Below are 20,302 nucleotides of genomic sequence, written 5' to 3'. Positions count from 1 at the left end.
CGAACTGTGGCAGTTTCTCAGTCTGAATGCTGCAGCCTCCGAGGGTCGCATATGTAGGCTGCATAATCAAGATTGTCTTATTTCAGGAATATTAACAATTATAAAGTATACTGTTCTTAGTTAATCGTAAATTGCTGTAATATGCGTATGACTTGCGAATGTAATGCTCAGTTAACTTAAATAAACCAGGCTTGAAGTATGCAGTCTGCATATGCGACCTTCGAAAGGGCTGCAGCCATCAGGTGGACGGACCCTTGCAAAGCTCTGGCCATTGCAGTGTCCTCCTACCCCAGATCACAATCCAACAACTGAGCATCTATGGAATGTGCTGGACCACAAATTCATAAAGGCCCCACCTCACAACTTGGAGTACTTAAAGGACCCTGCCTATGTCTTGATGCAAGATACAACAGGATGCATTTTATATTTATTTTAATTTTTTGCAGCAGGTTTTAATGTTGTGGCAGATCAGTGTTGTTGAGCTCTAACAGTGTTTTTTTGTGTGTGTGAATATTTTCTCTGTTGTAATTATGTGCTTTTTATGTTTTTTCCTTTCTCTTTTCATATGTGTTAATGTGTATGTTATTTTTGTTAAAACCTTATAAACATTAAGTAAAAAAGAGAATATTTTCTCTATTTGCGCATGCGCAAACCAACTCAGCTGGTCTTTTGCCGCGCATGCGCAAAGCGCTTAGGTTCTCGTCGCAAATGTCAGCGACGCGGACAAACATTGACAGATTCTTTCGGCAGTTCAGAGCGTAAAGATAGGAAATGAGTGATTTCTCTAACTTTAATTTATATTCTGAATAATAGAGGAGCTTAAAGCAAAGGGATTAACGCAGACATGGATCAGGAGTTTGAGGATATGGATTCAGAGAGCCGCTGGCAAAACCTTTATTTAGTAAGTAAAGCTAAGAGCTAGCATGCTAATGAGCCACGCAATATACAGTTAGACATAAAATATGTCGACGTATACCTCAGTCTTTACCTAAACGCTCTCATTTTAGTGTTTTGTGACCCTTTTCCTCCTTTAGTGTTGTTGAACTGCGAGATAATGAAAGTGAAGCTGTGTAACTGATGGTATAACTTACCGGTTGTTTTGTTAAAAGTGTAACTTGTTAACTTACATTAAGTGTCATGAGTAAAACTATGGCTGTCACGCAAGTGCTGCTTTATCTAGATAGCATGCTTGAATATTTAAGCTGTTTGATTATTATGTATATTCATCGTTTGGTTCACTTTAACAAGTTCTGTTGAAGGAAAACGGCTGAATCTTGTACATTAGATAACATACAGGCTGTATCTAAACCTAGTGTGTTGTGTCTAACCAAACAGCAATTATAATGCTATCTAGATTTGTGACAGCAATGTAACACATTGTCTTGGTTTATTAAAATAGCAACAGTCGTGTTTTATTTACTGTAAACGGCGAGATAACTGTTACATTACTATCATCATGTTGCTAAACAATGTCAGCATACAATGTCTGACGTTTCTTATTTACAACTTTACACACATAAACAAGCACTTGACTGGCCTGATCTGTTATCTATTACATTACAAATGCTCTTAACAAATATGGTGAATGCTACAAAACTTAGTTTCAGTTTCAAATCTCCACCTTATACTCTTAATTGTATATTTTAAACTTAGGTTTGAACAGATGTTTTGAATGACTTCTCTTTATTATTGTTTTGTATGTGTTTATTATCTAAAGTGTCCTGTTTTAAAGCAGTACATTTGTGTTTTTTATGTTCATCTGTCTCTAACTAAAAAAACAACAACATATTCCTTACTTGGAAAATTGTTCCAGTAATGTTAATTTACTATTTCTGGAAACCGTTCAGTCACATTCGGCATGGTCAGCTGATTTCTTTAATACGTTTTTCTTCTTTTGCTGACCCGGACATTGGCCTGAAGCTGAAATGAAACTTGATGAAGCCAGTGTGCCAGCATTTTTCATGGTCAATAATTGCAAAATTCATCTGAAGCTCTTTATGTCCTTTCCCCTCAGGAGATACGCAACCAGTCGCACGAGTGTGCTTTCAAAGTAGCCAAGTATCCAGAGAATCGCAACCGCAACAGATACAGAGACGTCAGCCCATGTAAGTTAAACGCAATTTGTATGAGAGTTCATTAAAAATACTCCACATCTTCTACAATGCAACAAAGAAACTTTAAGGGGGCAAATAATATTATGGCCATTTTTAAGATGTAATATAAGTCTCATGTGTGCCAAGAATGTCTGTGAAGTTTCATCTTAAAATACCCCACAGATTATTACAGCATATCCAAAACGCAGGAACAAAAAGGTGCTGTTTTCATGTCTGTACCTTCAAATGGAAATGAGCTACTGCTTTTGGTTAAAAAAATAGGACAATAGTATAGTTTGCCGCATTAATGCTACAACATGCTAACAAATATATTTATTATTATATATTTAATAAATTATAGATTATTATTATTATTATTATTATTATAAAGCTTTTGGGTAAAGTTAACCATTCAGTCAGTGGCTGTGGGTGGAGCTTTGTTTGTTTGACATCACAATAACAAGAGAAAATCCAAACAGCATGTCTAATAAGACTGCTTTGGTTAAATATAGATTAAAAAAGGAGAAGTGGGTGGCTTTTTTTTTCATTTTAGGGTGATTGTGCTCACACACTCCCAACACACATTTATGTCAAAACACCTTGTAAAAGTAGATTTTGCATAATATGGGCCCTTTAATAATACATTTTGTAAGCAATGCTTACTGAGTGTGATCAGTAATACGCATTTTTTGCTTTTACCCCAAACGTTAGTTGACCACAGTCGGGTGAAATTAGAAAATACAGAGAATGACTACATCAATGCCAGCCTGGTGGTAATGGAAGAGGCTCAGAGAAGGTACATTCTTACCCAGGTGAGTAAACAACCCGCATGCCACAGTACTGACCTGATGGTTTGTGCAACGCATGAACCTGAATTGTTAGTCCTGGTTTAATTCCCAGGAAACACACATTGATAAATCAAAGGTATAGTTTAAATCCACTGTAAGTCACTTTGTAGAAAAGAGAAAGCCAAATGCATAAATGTGTGTCTGTCTCGGGTTTCTTCTTTTAATGGTAGTGGATTTTGACTGCATTTTTTCAAGCATCTGAAACATAATCCATTATTTAAGTCTTCATCTTTAATGACACAAGGATGAGTAAATAACTACATTTTATTGTTTACTTTTTTATTAGAGTGATTTTTTACTCTATTTACTGGGGGTGGATTTGCTGTGATGTTACTGTGGGATGATGTAGGCAGACAGGCAGGGGAGGTTTGACTATTAGCAACTAAAATCTGTGGGTAGAGAGTACATGAATGATGCATTTTATAGGTCACCAGCTATTAAGTACCTTGAGTCGGCCTTTTACAGACATTTTGGTTTGTTATTGCTTACCAATGTATAGGTGTGCCAGACATTTTGGCATTCTATAGGTCACTGTAATGAGTGTGCAAGGCGACATATTTTTAAAATCTACCAGCCGTGGGTGTTTAAATGACTAAGTTACAAATCTTCTTCCCTAAAAGTCTATTTTTATACAGCATCTTAAAAATTCAACATTCATGGTGGGCGCTCACAGCAGCTAAAGACCTAAATGTGTGTACAGCTGTAGCAGCGGTGCTTTAAAAAGAGGGTTTAAGAAAATATTTTATATATATCTAGATACTATATCTATAGATTAGTCCTAATCCTAAATCACTGGATTCCATTTCTACTAACCGTCATGCTTTTTGTGTGTGTCACTTTGTTTATAGGGTCCTTTGAGGAACACATGTGGTCATTTTTGGCTGATGATCTGGGAACAGAAGACCAAAGCAGTTATCATGCTCAACAGAGTAATAGAGAAAGGCTCGGTAAGCTTTACTGTAAATAATATGCATCAGTAATTTAGTCTTCCCCACTCAATGTCCATGGTAATGAGAAAGATGGTCCTGAATTAACAGCACAAAGCACACCAGAATCTTAGGATTAATAGATATTTATCAGTCACAATTTTGTATATACATGTATACACAAACAATTGCACAGATGTGGGCAAGAATAATTTTTTTCTTTTTGAGACTGTACTCCTGTATAGCTTAGTGATAGAGCATTGCTTTAACAGCGCAAAAGGACACGCATGCTAATACATTTTTTTTTATACCTAATGAAAGTAAGAATCTGTCATATGCGTAAATGTAAATGAGACATTTAAAACCACACTCAAGCAGAGAATAGTGTGAATATGTGTTTTTTCTCAGGGGTGATGGCATTTAAATGCATCCTTTTTGTATTTGCCCCATAAGGTTTTAAGACCCCTATTTATTTACATTTATATTTAAATTTCGTTACAAACTATCCAAACAAGTGATGATAGAACTTTTTTCCACAGCTAATTTTACATGTACAGTAATTAAATAACTGGATGCATGTACCCAACTCAAGTTACGCAGGATAAAGCTAGAAGTATAGTTCAGTTTTTATGCATGCGCGAGGGTACAGTGTTGCATTTTTGTATGCGTAGGTTGCACATGTGCGTACAGGAGAATGAAGTACATAGCCCAGGAGAGATATTGGATTTTGTCACAATGCGCATGCGTCTGTGTACCTATCTAGGTAAACACTGTAAAAGTGTTTGTTTACTATTATAAACATGTTCCACCAACATTAGACCAATTGAATGTTTTATGTTCCAAAACGCGATAAACGCCAAAATCAGTATTATATCATGTCAGTATTTAAAAGTAAATTCTTAATTTTACGCAAAATACAATATCCGCCGTGTTATTCTGTCATCTTTTCTCCCTTTTTTCCCAAAACGCAATAAACCTCACTCCTACTTTTCTGCAGAATGCAATAAATCCGCTCCACTAATTACAGCGCACCATTCCACATATTGTAAACAAACAATGGCAGCGCGTTTAGTACACAGGATCCTAGTTTTCCTCATCTACTTTGTACTTCGTGAATAACAAGCAAACAAAATAATACTTTGATTGCATTGATGAACCTGTGGTGGTTTTTTGTGATGGGAAAGAAACTTAAGCCATCAAAGATCTAATAATTTACACGAGAGGCACTCAGGAGCCGGTTGCTTGTTCTCCCGACAGCATCAAGCTTCTGTCATGCTAACACATTGACTACAGGGGATCTTATGAAAAACTTTCCATTATTTTACTCAAAGTCAACGAAAATCGAGCAGGACCAAATTTTTTTACATCTGATCGCTGTGAAAAATGCTAAGCGACGACGTCAAGTATAACCGCAGCAATGACAGTGTTCTTAATATCACAAAGTAAGTGTTTTGATTAATGCCATTTATTTTTTTAATCAGTGTGTACAACTGTTCAACTAAATGAATATAAAATGTCAAAGATGAATGCACATTTATACATAGATTGAATAGATTTATAGCATTTTGAAAAAAAAACTGTCATGGATTTATTGCATTTTGTGGAAAAATGTATTCGTTTTTATAATAAATCTTTGAAAATCAAGTTATGGATTTGAATTTTTTATGTTTTTAAAACCTAAAGATGGTATGTGAAAGTTTATAACAGAAAATAGTGGTTTTCATCTTGTCACTTTCTTGGTATAGAAAACACGTTTTTACCAAAATTTGTCAAAATGGATTTATTGCGTTTTGGAACCAAACTCTCCATATATTTACCCTCAGTCATATTAATGTCACAAATAGTCTTTCTGTATGGACTACATAGTACTCTGTTACAGAAATGATCATAAAATCATCAGAAATGATCATCAGACTGTTACAAAACATTAGAGGAGCATCATATGACCATCAATGTCCTGGGACTTGTTTAAGGGCTTTTTTAGTTGAACTTGGCTTATAAAGTCTTACTTGTACTCTGATCTCAATGCAGGCTTTTGAATCTAAATTACATGGCTAGGACATCTTGAAGGTTGTAACAGCACAACTTGTTCTCATAGTCTTGCCATTCTCAAAATTATTTTCATATAAAATGTCTGTGAGAGAGAGGTAAAGGAAATATATATATGACCCTGCCGGTGTAAACATGTGAAAATCTTTAATATTGACTAAATCAAAATCACATATGATTACATATAAGGAATTTGTCTTGGTGTGATGGTGCTTATCAATGACAGTAACAAGTACAATACAATCAAATTTACAGAGAAAAGACTTTCACACTTTGTACATTAGTGCATAATATAAAAAGTGGGCCCAGTGCAAAAGCGCACACAGTTAAGGTTGCATATGTGACAACAATGTGGGGATTTTTGTTGAAAGTGAGATGTCCACATGGTTGGGTAGATGGTCATAATTTTTCATGGGTAGAAGTTGGAAAGGCCACGTCAAAGATTAAAATCAATGAGTCAAATCAAACTTTGATGCTCCTACTAGTCTTATTTTTAGATTATGAGACTTTAGCCTTCTTACATGTCTGTTTTTACACATTGCAGGAAAAGTGTGCACAATACTGGCCAACACAAGATGAGCGCGAGATGTCGTTTCGTGACACCCGCTTTGTGGTAACACTAGTGTCAGAGGACGTCAAATCATATTACACCATCAGATTGCTGGAGCTGCAGAATGGAAATGTAAGATTCTCACATTGACCACTGAAACCCGCTCCCAGAATCCCCCTTCTAAAACGTCATTTGAGTTTTTCTTAGTTTTAAGCATTTTACTTGCAATTATTCAATGTACAGCTAAACTAATATTATTTTTAATCCTGATCTGTTCACTTATTGTTCCTTCCAAATATTATTTTATTTACATAGACAGGGGAGACGAGGGAGATCTACCACTTTCATTATACCACATGGCCAGACTTTGGCGTCCCAGATTCCCCTGCCAGTTTCCTGAACTTCCTGTTTAAGGTGCGAGAGTCTGGATCGCTCGGGATGGACCAAGGTCCGGCAGTGGTCCACTGCAGTGCAGGAATCGGGCGGTCTGGAACGTTCTCTCTGGTCGACACCTGTCTTGTCTTAGTGAGTTGGAACTCTGCTACTTTGAGCTTATAAACCAAATGATTTCGGGTTGTGAAAGATCTAGACCCTACTGTAGGTAGACCAGCAGTCTTCTACTATAAAGTCATGCTGTTGTAAAAGATGCAGTATGCTGAAATATGCAAGGATGGAAACATATGTTGCTCTAAAACCTGTATATACCTTTCAGCCTTCCAGAGGCTTTTGAATTGAGCACTGACAATATGGTTGGTCCCTGTCCTGTTTAGTTCAGAGGACGTGGCATCGATTGTTGCTTCTTTACATGTTAGAAATTTAACCTGCATTTCTGGATGGCAAAGTAAACTGTGTTCAATGACAGTAATTTCTGGAGGTGTTTCCGAAGCCATGCAGTGATTTTCATGACAGAATCATCCCTGTTTTTAATGTAGTGCTACCTGAGGGCCTGGAGATCACAGGCTTTCACCCGTGTCCCTTGAGCAAAGAGGTTTCTCCAGATTTTCTGAATATTTTAATGATATTATCTACTTTAGATTATGAGATATTTAAAGTCTTGGCAATTTTATGTTGAGGAATGCAGTTTTGGGCAGATCGGAAAACGTTGCCCAACTTTACTTCTGAGAGACTCGGCCTTGATAAGATACTCTTTTAATACACAGTCATGTTATTGCCCTGTTGCCAGTTAAAGGAATAGTTCACCCAGAAATGAAAATAATTTCATTAATCACCCACCCTCATGTCGTTCCAAACTTGTAAGACCTCCGTTCATCTTCAGAACACAGTTTAGATTTAGTCCATGTCCAGAAAGGTAATAAAAACATCATCAAAGTAGTCCATTTGACTTCAGTGGGTCAGTTGAAGCATTGAAGGTACATTTTGGTCCAAAAGTGGCAAGAATTGTGACTTTGTTCAGCGTTGTCTTCTCTTCCGCGTCTGTTGTGGGGCGCGGGCGCGAGACTAAAGTCACGCGACTGCAGTGACGCGGCTGACGTGTTATCTGGTGCACCTCAGCTGTTTGTTTTTTTTGTGCACCCGGGCTTCGTTTACAGTCTGAGGAAGACGCACGCTGTAAGTTTGAAAAAAAACTTCGCAAACATGTCTGAGGATAACACATCATCCGAGACTTTAGTCTCGTGCACGCGGTTCACAACAGATGCGGAAAAGAAGACAATGCTGAATAAATCGTCATTTTTGTTACTTTTGGACCAAAATGTATTTTCAGTGCTTCAACACATTCTAACTGACCCACTGATGTCACATGGACTACTTTGATGAGTTTTTATTACCTTTCTGGACATGGACAGTATACCGTACATAGATTTTCAATGAAGGGTCAACAAGCTTTAGGACTAAATATAAAACATCTTAAACTGTGTTCCGAAGATGAACGGAGGTCTTACCAGTTTGGAACGACATGAGAGTCATTAATGACATTATTTTCATTTCATTATTACCAAAACACACTTGTAGCCAATCAGCAGTAAGGGGCGTGTCTACTAACCGACATTGTTGCCTGGGTTGCGTATGTGTGGGGTGAATCTATCAAAAGAAAGTCCAGATTCTATCGGGGTAGGGGTGTGTTTGTTTAGGTGATTTCAAATGTCAACATTGGCTTTCAGAGATCATGCACCCCGCCTTTAACCTACTGTTTCTTTTTTTTGTAATACTTACTTCTCCAGCCTTTTGTCAACCTGCCCCTACATTTTTGAGTCATGTTGCAGCCATTAAATTCTAAATTACCCTTTTTCTTTAAAATGGTATATTTTCTTAGTAAACATTCAATGTTTTACTTTAAATAGAATAGGGGTTTATGAGATTTGCTAATTATTAGCATTTTACATAGTGTCCCAATTTGGGATTGTATAGTAGAATGATTTTATGTCGAAAACAGTAAATCACAAAAATGTTACTTCAAGTGAGATTTCACAAACAAGGTCACATTATATTAATAAGATGTAAATTAACGATCATCTCAGATGTGATTGTGCTTGATGGTGGTTTTACGGATCTGTTTCCACAAGGCCTCAACGTGTTACAAAGACTTGGAGGAGATACATTTTTGTTGATTATTTATTTCAGATGGACAGGAGGAAAGACCCATTGGCGGTAGACATCAAAAAGATTCTGCTGGATATGCGGAAGTACCGGATGGGTCTGATTCAGACTCCCGACCAGCTGCGTTTCTCCTACATGGCTGTGCTGGAAGGAGCCAAATACATTATGGGAGACTCCTCTGTTCAGGTATATATCATCACTGGAATGATGAACGTCACAACCAATCTACAGTCATAGCAACAATCTCCATAAACTGGGCCTTGGTCTAGACGCGCTTTGCGTTTTTGTGGTATGTTGTTTTAATGCAGAAACAGTGGCAAGAGCTGTCCAGAGAGGACCAGGAGCCTCTGTCCGAGTCCCCTCCACCGCCGCAGCCTCCTAAGTGCACGGAGCGCTTTAACGGCAACAAGCTGTCTCGTCTGGAGGATGGTATGGACACAAAAACAGCAAAGAAAACGGGTCTGGAGACCCCCAACAAAGAGCCAGACAAAGATGCTGGAACACAGTATGTAACCAATGTCCAAATACATTGATTAATAATGTTCTTCTCATGCATTCAACAGGGTAATGAATAGAAGGGATACAGCTAAGGCCAAAACTCACTCATGGATTTAGGGTTATGTTTAAGGGTAGGATTTGGATGTAAAACAGCGGTTCTGGCTGGATAGGATATAGCTATGGCCTAAATCCCGTGAAATGTTGGGTATTGGGGGTAGGATTAAGATAAAAACAGCGCTCCTTCTGCAAGATTTTGCCTGTAGCTATATCCCTTCTAGCCACAATCGTTAAACAGGTAGTATTTGCATTTTGGTCGTTTTTGTTGTACGGATTTTAAAAAAATCACTTACAAACTAATATCGGTTATATAGTATTGTAAAGTACTGTATTACACTAATGAGAATTATACGGTACTTACACAAAACCTAACATAAAACCTGAAGTCATAATGACAATTTTGGCTTAATTTTCTTTTTAGAAAATATGCTTAATTGACATACATAATAATAAAAAATAAATAACAATTCTATGCCAGCAATATTATATTTTCTTTAAATACATTTTTGAGTTCAAATGTGACCTGGACATTTTTTTTTAAGTTTATTACAAAACGATTTTGGCATTCACTTGAAAAATCAAACTTCACAAATAGTTGGATTAAACATGAAATAGTTACAGATTAAATTATTTTTTTCAGCAGTTTTTTTTCTTACAGAAAGAGATGCTTGAAACTTCCATTATTTTAGTTAAAGGGGACAGCAGTAGATTTCTCAGCTTTATATTATATTTATATGCGTATTGTTTACTTTATCCAGTGGTCGTAAAAGGCCGAGGGATGAGAAGATGCCCAATTCTACACAGAAGAGTCAGAAACAGACAAAACCCAGGATCAACGACCCCGATAAGAAAAGGAAAAGGTGAAACTTGCTAAAGGAATGTGATTTTAAGTGTGCGCTGCCCTTTACTGACTCATTGAGTCAATACAACATGTCTGTTCATGTATTCATAATGTCATAAGCCCACAAATACATCAATTCACACTGTTCTCATAATATGATCTATTGTCTAATGTGTGTGCTTCAATAGACTGGTAAGTCATGGGTTATTTTCAAACCGGTTTGTCTAGGATACATACCAGCAGAAAGCAGTCTAGACACTGTCCATGTCTACATTATATTATGAGGTTTAACTACTGCATAGTGGGTGAAATTAAACAGATGGTGCTCTGATATCTCACACGTTTAGTCTTTACTGTGATTAGTCTTTATTTGAACTGTTCTGTTTAAAGGGCCCTTCACATTACGATAAAGATACAATGAACGATATCCTTGGGATCACTTTCCGAGTGATTTTTTTCCCCCCACCTGATGAACGATTAACCATTGACAGCCAATCAAATCTATTTGAACTTCAAGTGCATGCGCACTTGAAATGACAGTGGAGAAGCTTATTGCTGAGGTCCATAACATAAAATTACCTCAGGTATCCAGCGCTGATGCATTTGCTGTGAAATTCACTACATAATGCTTTTTTTTCTCCCACACTGACTACGCCAAAAGGTAAGATATTATTACACAAGATTCACTGTTTAGAGTTATGTGAAACACAGCATGTTGAAGACATCTGCTGGCTGCCTGCTGTGTAAATGCACCAAGAACAGCCTATTTGCATGTTTGTGACATGTAAACAATTGCAAAAGTTTTCATTACAAGAAATATACAATATTAGTTAATGCCATTAAAGGCAAGTGATTTGCGCGCGTGAGCAAATTAGCATAAAGTTATCGTTATGATGTGGACGCTAATATATTTATCGTTACCGTGGATTCACACCAGCTGCGTTTGAGGCGTCAAATTCGCGTCTAGTTTGCCGCTTGAACATTTTGAGTTTACTCGCTTCATTCGCACGTGAAATTCTAGTCATCGAGACATGCACGCGGAAGGCCATGAGAGGGGCTTCTGCGAATCCGCTCGCTTCCTGTAATCACGTCACTACTAGAGCAAGCTCCTGATTGGTTAACGCATTACGTTTTTCTGCCAAAGTAAAAAATTTTCAACTTTCACGTTTGCCGCAACAACACTCAATTTGCCTCATTCGCGCCTTGAGACCTCCAGACGCGCATCAACGTGTCTTTACATGGACTTAACATTAAAATCACTCGCCCATGACTCTCTACTGCGGCTGGTCTGAACGCAGCATTATAGTTAACGTTATAGTTATCATTATAATGTGAACGGCCCTTAAAGCTTGGTATACGTTTGTCAGGCAAGTCAAATCAGGCATCATCATTTTTTAATTTAGCCACATGGAACAAAATGTGGTTACTATTGTGGCTTATTGTGTTTAGTTAAAATTGATAGTGCTGGTTAAAAATATCAAGGACATAGTCTTTTATTAAAATGCTATTTTATTAAGGAAGAAAATGTACTCACCCCAATGTCATCCAAGATGTTTATGTCTTTCTTAATTTGTTTAAGGAAAACATTCCAGGATTTTTCTCCATATAGTGGACTTCAATTGAACCCAACAGTTTGAATGCAGCTTCAGAGGGCTCTAACAATCCCAACCGAGGCATAAGGGTCTTATCTAGCCAAAAAAAAAGTACTTTCTAACCTCAATTTCCCATCTTGCACTAGCTCTAGGATGCACGTCTGGGACCTTATGTATTATGTAATCACATCGAAAGGTCACACATGACAAATGTGAAATGCACTTCAAACCATTGGGTTCAATTGAAGTCCACTAAATGGAGAAAATTCTGGAATGTTTTTCTCATAAACTTTTGTTTTCGACTGAAGAAAGATATAAACATCTTGGATGACATGGGAGTGAGTAAATTATCAGGATCTTATCTTAAGAAAGTAGACTAATCCGTTTACGTGCTTCCTTAATAAAATAACATTTTAATAAAAGACTGTCCTGTCCTATACACAGTAACTTGGTTTTTACTATAGGGTTTATTTGAGCAAAAGCTAAACTTCTGTTCCTGTGGCTTAGTTGGTAGCAATCAATGTAGCATAGCAAAACTTGATTTGATTCCAAGGAAATAAACATACTCACAAAAACTATACCAGCAATGCACTCTGGGTTGCTTTTCATCAGGGGGTTTGCCAGATACATAAAATATCCATATCCAACATATCCATTTTATAAGCTTCAATATGCTTCAGATAGTGAATGTATCTGAATTGCGATATGTGTCTGGTTTAGGGTTTAATCCCGAGAAACGGGATTCCCGGGAAATCTTATCAAGACTATTTCCCGATTCCCGGGAAAAGTTATGACGGGAAACGGGAAATTTATATATATATTTTTTTATATAAACGTGCGCTAGATTAGATTTGCAGCTGGCTTTTTCAATGACCCCTAAGCCAGCCTCAGAGGAAATGAAAGACAGTGACTTCATGAGCATTCTAAACAAAGAGTTTTCCCTCTTCGAAGCCACCAAAAGGAGACCACCCCACCTGCAACAGCTGTTTGATGCTCTTAGCACTATTCAGGCTACATCTGTGGAGGCGGAGAGAGCGTTCTCTATTTGCGGCCAATTTGTTACAAAAATACGAAACCACCTGAGTCCATCGACGCTTTCTGCTTTTTAAAAGCACATTTCCAAAAAAATTAAATAAATGAAGGGCAAGGTGAGAAATAAAAATGGTTTGAAATGCAATGCTGATAATGTGAGTGAAACTTTCGCTTGTAATTTGCGGCAGTGTTACTGTTTATGCGTTTGTTTTAGTTTTTAAATTATTATTTCAATTCTGTTTTACCCTAGGCATGGCCCTGTCTTTAATCTTTCCGTGCACATTTACACATTTCTGAGGGTCGTTTGCTTTTATTCAGTTAAAATTGTTTTATGTTTAAAAGAAAAATATACCTGCCCTTATAAAGAAATTGTTGCTTAACTTGTAAGTGACAGTTTTGCGCGAAATTGCCCTATTGCGGCAGTGTTACTGTTTGTGTTTTAGTTTTTTAAATTATTATTTTAATTCAGTTTTAGTCTACATAGGCCTGGCCCTGTCTTTAATTATTGCCTTGCACAGTTGCACATTTCTGTGGGTCGTTTGCTTTTATTTAGTTTAAATTTGTAGGATATGTTTAAAAGAAAAATATATGAAGAGTTTCGTTGCAAAACGAGATAACCACCGTTTTTTATTGTTCAGAAATCACGTTTTTTGGTTGTGCATTCCAATTAATTTCAATGCAACTGGAGTTGGTTTGTTTTGATTTAAACCTTCATAACTTAACAAACACAGCTAAGTAGCACCATAAAACAAAATTCTAACATGATAACATAATATTAAACATGTTTTGACAAAAATGTTAAAAATTGATTTATCTCGTTTTGCAACGAAACTCTTCATATCTGCCCTAATAAAGAAATTGTTGCTTAACTTGTGAGTGACAGTTTTGCGCGAAATTGCCCTATTGCGACAGTGTTACTGTTTGTGTTTATGCTTTTGTTTTAGTTTTGAAATTATCATTTCAATTCAGTTTTAGTCTACATAGGCATGGCCCTGTCTTTAATTATTGCCGTGCACAGTTGCATTTTTCTGTGGGTCGTTTGCTTTCATTCAGTTAAAATTGTTTTATGTTTAAAAGAAAAATATACCTGCCGTAATAAAGAAATTGTTGCTTAACTTGTAAGTGACAGTTTTGCGCGAAATTGCCCTATTGCGGGAGTGTTACTGTTTGTGTTTATGCTTTTGTTTTAGTTTTTAAAAATTATTATTTAAATTCAGTTTTAGTCTACATAGGCATGGCCCTGTCTTTAATTATTGCCGTGCACAGTTGCATTTTTCTGTGGGTCGTTTGCTTTTATTTAGGGTAGTCAAAACTTGTAGCCTATATTTATTTAAAAGAGAAATATACCTGCCCTAATAAAGAAATTGTTGCTTAACTTCGAGTGATTATTCCTCAGTTATTCTAAATTATAGTTTTATAATTTTAAAGATTTTCAGAAGTCACAGACAATCCACCTGGCATTTCTCTACGGCAGGCTGTCACGCACGCAGCTCACTTGATCCGCAATTGATCATTGCAAAAAACGTTGTTGATATGTACATAAACTGTGTTTCTTGCCCTAATAATGATACAAATAATATAAAACATGTTGGGAACGCATATTTGAATGATATTGATACATTACTTGTGCAAAAAAAAAAAACAGCTATTTCCCGGGATTCCCGGGAAATGGGTCGTCTTTTCCCGGGATTTGATTTGATCTAATTTTCGGGAAAAATATTAAACCCTAGTCTGGTTGGGTCAGCATTGTGTTGTAGTGTTGAGGGTTTATCCATTTGTTTTTGAAGAATCAATATTATTTATACCACTCCTCACTGAGCTCTTTCAACCTCATGTAGATAAACTATATAACTTAAAACATGTTGGGTTTATAAATTAATCTGTGCTGATAGTGGCAATTTTGGACGGTATGTATATTTGCTTTTCATTTTTAATCAGCAACATTTCATAAACAGTGAAAGACTTTTTTTTGTTAATGGTAAACTTTTGCTTAATTCTGTGAAGTGAAGGTAAACGGCTTGTAGCATTTTGTGTGTAATTGCGTTTTATGTTATGGTTGCAGTCTGGGCTGTATTTGCTGTACGTGACACAGCGAGTGCTGCCTGTTGGGACATCTTCCCAATAAGGCAGCTGTGGTGAATCTCCAGGATTTTTGTAAAGTTTTCCCCGGCTCCTCCGAATCCTCAGGCTGTACGTGAGAGTCAGACTCTGGGCTCTTTGTGTGCTGTGATGTGCTGCTCTTATAGCCGTGGCTTCGTTTTTATTTGACTTTGTAGTCAAAACCGCGCTTAAGCATGGTGTGATAATGGCTTTTTGTTATTTATTTGATATGTTGGCTGTACTAATTTAAATATAAAGGTAGGTCTGTCAGAGCTCATAGATTGCGTTTAACTTTGCTTTAATGATTCGCTACGATAAATATTGTTGGCTTAAGCTTAAATAAAGATGCTGTTTTAAAGAACTTTAATTTTAGATTGACATGACGGAGATGTTTGGTACCCTTAGCAAAGGCCTCAGTGAAATAAGTTGTTTGAATTTTGAAATATGTTTGTTTTCTCATAACCTGACGGATGACACTTGTGTGTTTCTCAAGGTTGAGGTGTGAATGTGTTTTTGTTTGTTTATTATGTGCTGCCACAGTTGCTGTCTTAATTCTTTTGACCATTCTGAAACGGTCCACACAGAGTGCATGTTTTTAACATAAAAATTCAGTTGCTTTTTGAGTTTTCTGCCCACATAATCGCACTAAAGTTTGCAGTATGTCTTTTTTCACAGTATGCAGCGCATCAGCAGGGTTCTGGAAGTTAAAATCTTAGCGGTTTTCTCCATAAAGTATTTTCATGACCAGCTTTTTTGCTTAAGCAAAGTTTTAACGACCATTAATATTTATTTGTCATTCTCTTTATTAAGATACAAACAGAAAATACAGGAATTATCTACATAAAATATAAAAACAACCCACAATTTTAGAACAAAAGGCTTCTGGTAAATGTCAGTATTTTGTGTGACCTTTTTTGGCACATGAACGTTTTTGAGGAGAAAAATTAAGCTTTCATTTCAGAGAAGCCTACAGGTTCCAGCTATTGCTCAAGTATGAAGGGAGGACACATTAAATACTTGACACTTTAACTTATTATTTTGTTCTGTTTTTGCATACTAGTGTTTGCGAGACACCCCATAGTGAGATCATCCTATCGTCAGCCTGTGAGATCGACAATACACAATAGAATCGAGGGGTGGGGCAATAATAGTTTACTCATTTATTTAATTGTTTATTTTTTTACTCATTTATGACAAACCACTGAATTGGTAGACGAAAAAGATGCTGATTTACCCTAATGGGGGCGTGCACACCAAAGCTTTTACACCGGCATATGTTTTCAATTGTTGGCAGTGGAAGCGCAGCATTTATCAAAAAAAAGCCAGCAACTAGCGTTTTTTTTTTTTGCGCTGATAGCCGGCGCTCTGCGTTTTTTCCACACTGAACGCGTAGAGTTGAAAAATATCCAACTTTGAAGAGCTCAGCTTGTCAATGTCAGTTCTCACACGGCCGTCCAATCACAGTGGAGAAGGGGCCGGATAAACATCAGACATATGTCTGATATTAAATATGCTATAAATTCTGTTTCTCAAGCTTAAATTACGCTATAAACTTTTTAGGTTTTTGTAGCTATTACGCAACACTTACAAGTTGACACGTATTTCACAACGCTCAGTACATAGCACCCAGAGAATCACTAGTGGGTATACCATTTATACCAGAAAGTGTGATTTCTTTCACTGGAGCATCCTTATTAAGCATTGCATTTTCCCCATTAGCAGGACAGGTATGTTTTTTAATCTCGAAAGTCTTTGCTAAGATCAACAGTGGTTACCCACTCCCAGAAAGCATTGCAAATTGCGTAGGTTTACTCATTTGTGACCTTGGAGGACCACAAAGCCAGTCTTAAGTTGCACTGGTATATTTGTAGCAATAGACAACAATACATTGCGTGGGTCAAAATTATCGATTTTTCTTTTATGCCAAAAATCATTAGGATATTATGTAAATTTATACTATGGGTCCGTTGAATGCTTGAAACTGATTGGCTGATGATCATCTGAGGTGTGCAATTATTTTCTGTGAAATGCACGGCAAACGTAGTTCTAGGCACCTCTCTTGACCGCATTACAGTTCCATATCACTTCGCATAGTTAACTGTAATAACGGACTAACAAAAACAACATGACAGACGATTTTCTGAGGCAATAACGCTGTTTAGAGACACACAGAGGTAGCCTCATTCACACAATCTCTCTCACCCGCTCTCTCTCTCTCACTTTTCTTGTGTCTCTGTCGCTCTCTTTCTAATAACTTCATTAATAACAGCATTAGAATGCTATCAATAATCATATCTGAGTAATCAATAAGTCCTAAAATTATAATGTATCAGATTTTTTTCCTTTTGAATTCAAGTATTTTTTCTGGTTGGTTTGGTTAAAGACTATAAACACGGAAGTGAGTACAATCCCAAGTCCTTGGCTGACACATAATGCAACATGCTTATGCTGGATAGGATTATGCAATCGTATGCATTTTACAACACAACAATGTTAAGAATATTTTGAAATGCTTATGGAGAAAATTAACAGGAAAATTACTTCCAGTATCAAGGCTACAGAGGAGATTGTTGGGCTCTTTTGCAACAGCTGTGAATCAGTCTTCTGAATATACTGCATTGCACGCAGTCAGCATCGCAAATCAGTCAGATCGTCACAATCAGATTAACAGAGAAGATTGTTTTAACAGGCCCTGTCTAACATGTTGAAAGATTTAAACCAAGGATTGAGGAGTGGAAAACAATCCTGAATGCCATTCTGTTACATTTAATAGGAGGTTATGCCCTGGCTGCATGGTGGGCCATTAACTACCTATAATTCCTAACAGATTGGCATTCAGAATTAAATGATCATGAATAAATTAAAGGTTTTATTTAAATGAACCGTTCACTAGTATTCACCCTCGTGTTGATCCAAACCCAAAGCTTTTCTTCTGTGGACCACAATGGGAGGTTTTTATTTCACATTTACGAATTATGATTGATCACTAACAATGTTTTCGTGTCCCACAGAAAAAAAATCTTAACAGTTTGGAACTACATGAGTACTCGATGCAATTTTCCTGTTTCTTTACAATAACACAACTGACTTTGTTTTCCTGCGATTTCTCTCAACAGAGCGAAAACAACCAGTGACTCTCAACTTCATGGCAACCTCAGCTAGAGACCTCCATCCCATAATGCCCTCCATCCACCTATGTTTTTATAACCGTTTACAGCATGAACTTGAGGAGAAAAGATCTCCACTCTGCACAACAGCACACACCAGCACTATTACAGTGGATGAAACTCAATATCAAGGAGTGCTTCACCATGGTTTGAACTGGTTTTTATTTGATCTGACCTGTTTTGTGTAATGTTTTTTTATTATTATTCTTTGCTTTTTGTGTTTGGTAGGAAAAAAGCAGCAGGTTCTGAGTAGGCCTATGCATTTCTAATGCTGTTTATACATTGTATTTTTAGACAACTTTTTCAGAGACAAAACGAAATGCTCTATTTTTTATAAGAAAGTACTTGAAATTTCCTATCATATCTGCAGGGCTGTATGCTCCTCCAGTTTGTGAGATTGTTAGACGTCTTACGCTCGAGTGCTCACATTGTGTACATAGTGTACCTTATGAGATGTAAAAAAAATTGTACAAAATCATGAAAAGACATTTGAATAGACACAACAAACAAACCAGCAGTGTCTGATATTAAAGTGTCTTACATTTCTTTATCAAAAAGTAGGATCCATAAATAAAATTGGTATCATTTAGTTTCTTTAACAATGAGTTGCTTTGTCCACTTATTCAGAAGAGCTTAAAAATTCAAATAGTCTTATTTAAAACAGTCTTATGATTAAGTAGGGTCCTACTTTACTATCACTTTCCATTATCTCTTCTTACTGTTAGATCTTTATTTTTTTCTTGCAGATTTCTCAAAGAAATGTCTGTCCAGGTCAAACCCAATAGTTTATTAAAGATATTTACATAGAAGGTATGTGGCTTTAATAAGTGCAAAAATTATGCAGAAATGGTTTTACATATCCATTTACATCCCTAGGATTTTTCCTTATAATGAAATGGTTTATTATTACCTTATTTGGAAGGGTTATGAATAATAATGTTGAGCTTTGCTCTGATTGGCTGTTTCACAGTGAGGTATATGTCAGTAGCTCACATTAGTAAACCTTATGGGGCGGTTTCCCGGACAGGGATTAGACTAGTCCTAGACTTAAACACTTTTAAGAGCTCTCAAACTGAAAACAACTTGCACTTACATATCTTAAAATGCATCAGTGCCCTTTGTTTTACCTCAAAATGCACACAGGTAATGTTTTTAGCAAGGCATGTTTGTTAGAACTAGTTATATTTTCTAATTAAACTAAGGCCTAGTCCTGGATTAAGCTAATCCTGGTCCGGGAAACCATCCCTAAATGTTTGAGCCTGTATAAAACGAAGAGGTAACACTTTACTTGAAGAGGTGTTTATAAGACTGACATGACGTGTGTCATGAACATGAAGGAGATTTTATGCACGTTTATGACAACTGTCATTCGCTCAATTATGTCATCTTTTAATGCAAATATGACATTTGTTTGAGATGTCTTTATGATGACAACTTGACATTACCAAGACAACGTAAGGCATCATAATTTAAGTGCTGAAAATGCTCCGTTCTTACACCTAGACCTTGGAAGATTAAGAAGCATCTGATTGGACGACCTCAATGATCTAGCCTAAGACTACGTTTACACGTGGGTGGCTATTTTGATACATTTCAATCTCTCTGGTATTAAAAATAACTTGTGCACACATGTCAGTTTTCAAAAAAGTGTTTATTGACACGTACCTGTGTATATATGCAGTCAAGAGCATGCCAAACCTCTAGGTGGCGGTGTAACGAGAAGCTCAAGGCCACGTAAGCCAATCAGAATCCCGAAAACGGCAACAAATCACTTCCTGTTCCTCTTTTGAACAAGGTCGCACTTTTGGCGTAGGTGCGAGCTCTGGCGCATACTGTGATGTTGAAATTTTTCCGACATTATATTAACGTTTTTGCAGCGAGGTGACCAAAAACGCTGCATGGCTTAACCCACAATTGTACTGTTTTCCTTTTAATTTTACGTGAATCTGTCTACAAATGCAATAAAATATAATTTTATAAATTTTAAATATTA

General features: G+C 36.7%; 1 protein-coding gene across 2 annotated transcripts; it reads left to right on the top strand.

Moving 5' to 3' along the window:
- The first annotated feature begins 676 nt into the window (after positions 1 to 676).
- On the top strand, positions 677 to 20,302 carry ptpn2b (protein tyrosine phosphatase non-receptor type 2b). Of its 2 annotated transcripts, XR_008648338.2 has the most exons (11): positions 677 to 901; positions 2,015 to 2,105; positions 2,805 to 2,905; positions 3,790 to 3,888; positions 6,461 to 6,598; positions 6,782 to 6,991; positions 9,047 to 9,208; positions 9,331 to 9,527; positions 10,336 to 10,437; positions 15,105 to 15,232; positions 18,259 to 20,302. XR_008648338.2 is itself a non-coding variant. In XM_055220094.2 (10 exons), the coding sequence occupies exons 1-10, from the start codon at positions 845 to 847 to the stop codon at positions 18,302 to 18,304; spliced, it is 1,203 nt and encodes a 400-aa protein (XP_055076069.1). In that variant the 5' UTR covers positions 678 to 844; the 3' UTR covers positions 18,305 to 20,302. The 2 variants fall into 2 exon arrangements, 1 of the variants encoding a protein (XP_055076069.1); XM_055220094.2 differs by lacking the exon at positions 15,105 to 15,232 and having other exon boundaries at positions 678 to 901.

The sequence above is a fragment of the Misgurnus anguillicaudatus genome, chromosome 20 (assembly GCF_027580225.2).
Source record: "Misgurnus anguillicaudatus chromosome 20, ASM2758022v2, whole genome shotgun sequence".
Lineage (NCBI taxonomy): Eukaryota > Metazoa > Chordata > Actinopteri > Cypriniformes > Cobitidae > Misgurnus > Misgurnus anguillicaudatus.
Note: the sequence above shows the minus strand (reverse complement) of the source record. Positions and strands in the feature narration are given on the sequence as shown.

Bases quoted from the DNA above. Each gene is read 5' to 3' on its own strand.
- ptpn2b (XM_055220094.2), top strand. From the start codon at position 845: ATGGATCAGGAGTTTGAGGATATGGATTCAGAGAGCCGCTGGCAAAAC. The intron at 6,992-9,046 runs GTGAGTTGGAAC...TATTTATTTCAG, and splicing joins TCGACACCTGTCTTGTCTTA to ATGGACAGGAGGAAAGACCC. The intron at 10,438-18,258 runs GTGAAACTTGCT...TTCTCTCAACAG, and splicing joins CCCGATAAGAAAAGGAAAAG to AGCGAAAACAACCAGTGACT.